Here is an 8,234-nt window from a genome sequence, read left to right as displayed (position 1 = left end):
GTCAAGGTGAGGGTGATAGGCTGGAGTGGGGTGGGGGCGGAGAGGTCAGGAAGAAGATTGCAGGTTAGGAAGGCGGTGCTGAGTTCGAGGGATTTGACTGAGACAAGGTGGGGGGAGAGGAAATGAGGAAACTGGAGAACTCAGATTTCTCCTTCCACCTATCGCATTTCCAAAGCCCCTCCCCAAGTCCCTCCTCCCTACCTTTTATCTTAGCCTGCTGGACACACTTTCCTCATTCCTGAAGAAGGGCTTATGCCCGAAACGTCGATTCTCCTGTTCCTTGGATGCTGCCTGACCTGCTGCGCTTTTCCGGCAACACATTTTCAGCTCATCTCCTTAAAGTCCCAACTTGCCTCATTTATTTGCCGTTTCCAATTTTTCTCTTTTTTACCAAAATACTAGATGGTGCAAATTCCTGACGTGCAAATCAGAGTGGGTACCTGATGGCTGTGGCTTGCCAACATGCCTGACCCCACCAAAATGCAACTGTTTCTTCAGAACCATGTCCCTGAGTGCTCCATGCAAACTAGCTTTGGTGAACATCAGCCTCTTCACATCATTATATCTGCTGTCAGACCAAGTCAGACATTTCTGATTGCCATATTATAGCAAGGATGCGATTGGTCTGGAAATGACACAAAAGAGATTCACAGGGATGTTACCTAGATTGAAGCAATTTCAGCTACAAAGGGTGAGGTTAGATAGGCTGGTGTTGCCTTCCATACAGCAAAGGAGGCTGAGGGCTGATTGAAGTGTACAAATCTCTGAGGGTATAGACAAGGACAAACTTTTCTCCTTTGTAGAGAAGTCAGTAGCCAGGGGACATAGGTTTAAGGTAAGGAGCAGGTAATTTAGAAGGGATTTGAGGAATTTTTTTCACCCAGAGGGATGTACTTACCTGGAACTTACAGCCCGATGGTTGGCAGAGGTAGCAACCCTCAAGGAATTTCAGAGTAATTTAGGTGAGCACTTGAAACACCAGAGCATTCAAGGCTACGGGAAAAGTGCGAGAAAATGCAATTAGAACAGATGGATGTTTGACCATTGCATGGACACGATCGGCAGAAGTGCCCTTCCAAGCTTGAATTTGGAGCAGAGGGACAACTATGGCTTGCATGCTTCTACTTGATCTCTTTGGTGCAGGGACACACATGCATCTCATTCAGCAGCACAGGATGCTTTTGCATTCATATGGACACACACATCTTATGTTTCTTAGTTTGCTTTCTTATTGCTCACTCACTCAATTTTTCCCTCCCCTAATTTAAATTTACCATACCTAACTTCTGTAGGAGCATAGATAAATCTCAAAGCAAGCACCAAAGAAGTTTGTACTGCTCATAGGAAGATCTCTCTTCTTAGGCAGTCACCTTTTGAAGTCAGTTTGAGTAATTCTATTCAATCTAATGTTTTGCGAGTATGAAATCATCTCTCTGCAGTTGTGAAAGTTGAGCCACGTGATTAAACCTGCTAATCTTGAAGTTCTAGTTGCCACACCCCACATTTGAACCTACAGGAATATCCTAGCATTTGTACTTTTTAATACACTATAGTATGTACTTCAATTGCTTTCTTAGCACACACTCACTGACATAAGAGTTGCCAGCTTCTGTATCTCACATAGCTTTTTAGTGGAGAAGGATAGGCAGTGGGGAGCACTGAATGGTCAACCTGTCAGTCAGATAAGTGAGCACAAGCAACACCATTATACAACACCATGCTTTGTAAACATTAGACTTGCAGCATGTGCCAGCGGTTTATGCAACAAGGACATGAAAACGGCCATATAGTCACAGAAGTCTAACATGCAAACAGTACCTTTGGCTCAACTTGTCCTTGCCACTCTGTTTTCACAATTAAATTACATTTGCTGGAATTTCGTCCATATCCCTCCATACCCGTCCCATCCATGTGCCTGTCTAAATGTTCCTTAAATGACAAAATTGTACTTTCTTCCACCTCTGGCAGCCTGTTCCAGACACTCACCACTCTCTGTGTGAAACAAATTGCCCCACGGAGCCTTTTGTATCTCTCCCCTCTTACCTTAAACCTACGCCCTCTAGTTTTAGACTCTCTTACCATGGGGAAATGCTGTTGGCTATCTAATTTATCAATGCCTCTCATGATTTTATAGGGTCTCTATAAAGTCAAGACCTATGTCGTCTTTGCTCAAGGAAAAAAAGTTCCAGCCTATCCAACCTCTCCTTATAACTTGTGAAAATCAAAGGGTTGTAAGGTATTGTCAGTTACTGGCACTGCCACAATCAATCAAGCAGCCCGATCTATTATAGTCCAAGGGTTTGGCTGAAATTGTTACGTGCATAGTCCTGCCAAAGTATGGTCAGTAATCATTTCTGCCTCTTCAGTCATTGCTATTCTCCCAGAAAGAGGCCCAAGAACCCAGGGTTTGCCTAATTAATGAAGTAGAGAGCAGAAGATTGCACAAGAGAGGTTACTCTAAGTCATGATGGATCAGGAACCATAAAATACTTCAACTGAGATAGGGAAGATTCTGCCAAGTAGATATTGCACAGAGTTCTGTTCCATGTACTTTAGAAAATCAAAGGTTGATTTTATTGAAGTTTCCAAAATGTTATGTAAATATATTTAATATAAGTTAAGTATATAAAGAGAAACACTTTTTTGATTGGATGAAAAATCTAGAACTAGGGGCATAGTTTAAAAATTAAAATATATGTAAACATTGTGCAATGTAGAATGAACTCTTCTGCAAATGACAGATTTTTGCAGATGCGAGATCAATTGTTAATTTTAAAATCTTTGATAGACTTTTATTAAACAAATGCATTCAGGGTTATGCTGCACAGGCATATTAGATAGTAGACCAATCATTGTAGTCATTGGCAATCACTCACTAGGAAATTCCATGTCACTAGGGTCCTTGTGTGGCTGACAAGCCCAATCCTAGAATCGCATCTCTGATTACACACTTGGCAGATGTTTCTGAGAAGTGGAATTGGTCCTTTGCCTCAAAATCATTGGAATTCCTTTCTCAGGTTCTTTTTCCATACTTCCTCTTGACTACAGGTGTCCTTGAAGAATTGTGTTCCTTCATCCAGGAAGTTCCTCCAAGTCAGTTTCTTCTGAGTGTGTGTCGTCCAACTGTTGATATTGATGTAGCATTTCTTGAGATAAACCTTCAGGGAGTCTTTGAAGTGCTTCCTGGTCTTCCTCTCATTTGACAGCCTTCCTTGAGCTGGGCAAAGAAGATTTGCTTTGGCAGTTGGAATCTAGGACCCTAAACACCTGGCCAGCCTGGTGGAGTTGATTTCAGATGATCATGACATCAATACTAGTGCTGCTGGTGCCTTCAAGGATACTGCTGTTTATACGCCTATCCTCTCATCTGATGCAGAGAATCTGCCTCAAACAGCATTGATAGTACTTCTCCAGGGCCTTGAGGTGGTGTCTATATGTAGTTCAAGTTTTGGAATCATATGGAAGAGTCAAAAGGAAACTGCCTTATTCACAAGGATCTGTGTATGAGTGCGGATGATGCTGTAATTGAAGGCTCTCATCCTTAGGATTCTAAATGTGGCATTCGTGGATTTTATGTGGTGTTGGATCTCCATATTGATGGTCAGCCTTAGATGAGAAGTAGCTCCACAGGTAAGTCAAATGTGCCATGATTGGGAGGATTTCTCCTTTGATCTTAATGGAGGGATAGACCAGAGCTTGCCCTCAGATGGATTGGTAAAGGACTTAGGTATTTTTTGAGGTTGAGGCTGAGATCAATTATTCAGTGTGTTTCGGCGAAGGCATGAAGATGAATCCCGACCAAGAGAGTGGAGTGATGTCAGCGTTGTTTTCTTCTTGCATTCTAATTGATTGAAGTTGTAATGTTTTCCGTCCATCTTGTACATGATTCCACATCACTGGGAAGTTTGTTCTTGACAAGATGAAGAATGGTGGCAATGAAGATGGAGAAAAGGGTGGTGGCAATGATCCATACCTGTTGATTTCAGTCTTCAAAGTTTACTATTATATTGCCATCGGTGAGAACAGGCCAACTGCGATTTCATTGAATGGCAGAATAACTTTGAAGGATGAATGAATTTTCTCCCATTCCTATATTTCTAATGGTAGCTTTAAAAATAATTTAGGAAATGAACCTAAGCAAAAGTTGCTGAAAAATAACATAGTTCATCCTTTGAAATTGGGTATGGTGTATTAGATCAATCTCTACAATGCATTATAGAAACATGTCTCAGGTTTTTGTTGGTTACTAAAGCATTCAAGTAAAATTTTTAACCTTATTACATTCAATAAGTATGAATGTTATTTTAAAAAGAAGTAATAATTAAATGCAGAACTGAAGACTTTACAAGTATCTGACTGTAAAGTGCATGTACAAACAATAGTTGTAATTAACTGTAGGCTTGCACTTATCTATAGGAATTGGACTGGTGATCTAAAAGGAATGAGTTATTTTTATCACGGCTCCAACTGGGTAGAAGAACATGATGTTGCATGTTTTGGGTGATTCAAATACACACAAGGAAATCAAGTAAACATTTGTCAAGTATACAGCAATAGCATTGTAATAAAATATTCCTGGATGCTTCACAGGTTCATTTTAAAATGAGATTTGACACCATATCTCAAAGAGCAATTTTGGAGCAAATGATTGTAAACCATAGTCAAAGACATAAGTTGTATGGAGTGTCTTAAAGGACGAAAGAAAGCTAGAAGCCAGGGAGGCTTAAGGAGGGAATTCCATAATTGTGTGCATATGAAACTGAGAATATGGCCACCAGTAATGGAAACATTAAAATCAGGGATGGTTAAGATGCCTGAATTGGAGAAGCACAGCCATCTTGGAGATTCTAGCTCTGGAGAAGATGCAAAGTAGGAAGTATGAAGCAACTTGAAAGCAAGATGAGAGTTTCATAACTCACTTGTTTCACCAGAAGGTAATTGAGTACAGGTATAATAGATAAATTTAATTTGGCCTGAGTAAGGGCATGGGTAACAGAGCTTTAAATGACTTCTGGTTTAGGGAAAGTTGAAAGTGAAGGGTAACCAGGAGTTCTTTGGAATAGTCAAGACAAAAGTTAACAAAGGTCACCATTCACAGTTGATTTGTGAATTGTGAAAATTGTGTTTAGAGTAGCTCCATAAGCTCAGGATTAGGTCACGGAATGTAAACTCAAGGGGCCACACAGAGATACCACACTCTCAAGTGTCACTACACTACCCGGCAGTAGCTGAGCCTTGAATTTGAGAGGAGTTACAGACTGAGACATCTGAGGAGATGAAAAGAACATAGAACTGTACAGCATAGTACAAGCCCTTCAGCCCTCATCCTTGAGGTTAAGTGTAGGTAACTTTAAATTTGTACTACTTTGAAAATTTCATATCTTCCCAGAAACCAGCCCAGAAAACATCTTATTTTGTGTTGGAGGGTTGCTTTTCAGACTTAATGCCTGTGACTAGCATTGTGCCACAAGGATTGGTGCTGGGTTCACTGCTATTTATAAGAATGATTTGGATGTGAACATAGGAGGTATGATTAGTAACTCTGCTGATGACAACAAACTTGGAAGTGTAATGGACAGCAAAGAAGTTACCATGGGATCTTGATCAGATGGGCCGATGAGTGGCAGATGGAGTTTAATTTAAATAAATTTGAGGAGCTGCATTTTGGAAAGGCAAATCGGGCAGGACTTTTACAATTATTGGTAAGGTCCTGGGGAGTGTTGCTGAACAAAGAGACCTTGGAGTGCAGGTTCATAGTTCCTTGAAAGTGGAGTCACAGATAAATAGGATAATGAAGGAGATGTTTGGTAGGCTTGCCTTTATTATTCAGTGCATTAAGTAAAGGAGTTGACAAATCATGTTAAAGTTGTACAGGACATTAGTTAGGCCACTATGAGAATACTGCATGCAATTCTGGTCTTCCTGTTACAGGAAGGATGTTGTGAAACTTGAAAAAATTCAGAAAAGATTTACAAGGATATTGCCAGGGTTAGAAGGTTTGAGCTACAGGGAATGGCTGAATAGACTGGAGCTATTTTCCCTGGAGCATCGGATGCTGAGGGGTGACCATATAGAGGTTTGTAAAATCATAAGGGGCATGGGTAGGGTGAATAGTCAAGGCCTTTTCCCGGGGTGGGGAAAGTCTAAAACTTAGAGGGCATAGGTTTATGGTTAAAGGGGAAAGATTTAAAAGGGGCCTATGGGCAACTTTTTCATGCAGAGGGTGCTGTGTGTATGGAATGAGCTAGTACAATTACAACATTTAAAAGGCATTTGATTGGGTTTATGCATAGGAATGGTTTAGAGAGATATGGACCAAATGCTGGAAAATGGGACTAGATTACTTTAGGATATTTGGTTGGCACGGATGAGTTGGATTGAAGGGTCTGTTTCCATGCTGTATATCTCTATGATTCTATATATGACTTCTGTTATTAATAAAGGCCCCAGGGTTTGGCAACTTAAACACATTTCACTGTATTTTGTTTTGTAAAAATACAAGTGACAATAAATTGCTACTCTATTCTATTCAATATAGAACCGCTCAAAATTCAAATTGCCATATGCAAAAAAAGGGTAATCTGCTTGTAATTCATAATTAGGAATGATCATTTGGGGTATGGAATGAGCTGCCAGAGAAAGTGGTGGAGCCAGACACAATCACAACATTTAAAAGGTATCTGGATGGGAATATAAATAGGAAGGATTTAGCAGAATATGGTCCAAATGCTGGCAAATGGACCTAGGTTGGATTGGAATATCTGGTTAGTGTGGACAAGTTTGATTGAAGGATTCATATAAAATCTGTAATTCAATGCTGGAATTCACTTAGGTACATAAATTTTTTGAATTTTTGCCTTTAACTTAAAAACCCATTTATGTCCAGCAATTTGTAGCATCAACTACATTCTCAGCATCATGACTGTACAAACTGTATAAATACATTTTTACCTAGGCTGCGCTGATGCTCACTGAAGCCCTGAAAGAACGTGAAGCACAGATTGAACTGAAGAGAAAAAAAAATAATCTTCATGAAAGAGAAGAGAAAAGCTATATGGAGGAAATTCAACGTCGAATTAACTTGGGTGAGGATGAAGAATATCAAAAATTAATGAAAGATAAAGAAAAGAGAAAGGCCCTTGCTGAATTTCATCAACAGCAGTGAGTATAGTTTAAATTTCTGTTGTTATTGAAATAATCTCTCTTGTCCTCCTGATATCAGATGTCATTTAGGGAGAGTTGTACAAAGGTGAGTATGAAAGGATCGCAAAGCATATCAAAATCAGTACCAAAGATAATACAATTATATTAGGAAAAAATGGATGATGAAGAGCAATGTGCACTCTTCGAAAACTGGAAATGGTAAGTGCAAATAAGGAAATGTTAAATGTGTTCAGGAAAGAAAGGGAAGGAAAGAAACAAGAAGTGGTGGTATTGGTTCAGAATTTTACCAGGCCTGAGAGGATGACAATGACAATAAACTGAAGTTAAAAGAACTATACAGCAGTGACATTTAAGGACTTTAATAATCCTAATATATGCTAAAACAATAAGAGCGTAAACAGCAGAGGGCGAAGAATCTCTGAAGTCTGTTGAGGAGAATTTTCTTTGTCAGTATATTTCTGGCTAAACAAGGGAGTAGGCATTGCTAGATCAGGTTCTGAAGATGAGTAGGTCATGTGAATCAAATGTCAAAGAGAAAACATTTAGCAAAAGATCAGAGTGCCAAAAGATTTAGTTAGCTATAGAAAGACAATGTACAATCGAGAGGAAAAGTACTTAATTGAGTAACAGCTAATTTTAGTACGATGAGAACATAGTTGTCTCAGGCAAGTGAAATGAAAGATTGACAGGCAAAACTGTAAGGAAACAGGAGACAGGCAGCCTTTATAGAGGAAATAGTTAAGGTACTTCTGAGGTACATTCTCAGGAAGGGGAACGATGGAGCAAGCAAAACCATATTTTCTTGGAATATACACAAAATAGAAAATAAGATGATGTGGAAATAATGTGTGCATGACAGATATCAATATGATCATTCAAATCAGAATCAAGTTGATAACTCAGAAATGGGGGGAAAAAAATAGAAGCAAAGAAAAAGCATAAAAGACTGATGGTGAATATAAAAGGGAATCCAAAAGTTATTTTAAAACATTAGAAGGACAATGTGTGGGGCTGATTGGGGATCAAAAAGGTAGAGAGCATATGCAAGGTACTAAATGAGTACTTTGTAT

General features: G+C 39.4%; 1 protein-coding gene across 3 annotated transcripts in view; it reads left to right on the top strand.

The window, feature by feature from the left end:
* The window catches only part of cfap210 (cilia and flagella associated protein 210), a 190,190-nt gene that overhangs the window by 167,630 nt on the left and 14,326 nt on the right, over positions 1 to 8,234 (top strand). For all 3 annotated transcript variants that reach the window (XM_043693681.1, XM_043693680.1, XM_043693683.1), the window contains one exon: positions 6,956 to 7,161. In XM_043693681.1, the coding sequence (XP_043549616.1) occupies positions 6,956 to 7,161 (206 nt within the window). The remainder of the gene's footprint in view (positions 1 to 6,955; positions 7,162 to 8,234) is intronic.

This window comes from Chiloscyllium plagiosum, chromosome 7 (assembly GCF_004010195.1).
Source record: "Chiloscyllium plagiosum isolate BGI_BamShark_2017 chromosome 7, ASM401019v2, whole genome shotgun sequence".
NCBI lineage: Eukaryota > Metazoa > Chordata > Chondrichthyes > Orectolobiformes > Hemiscylliidae > Chiloscyllium > Chiloscyllium plagiosum.
Note: the sequence above shows the minus strand (reverse complement) of the source record. Positions and strands in the feature narration are given on the sequence as shown.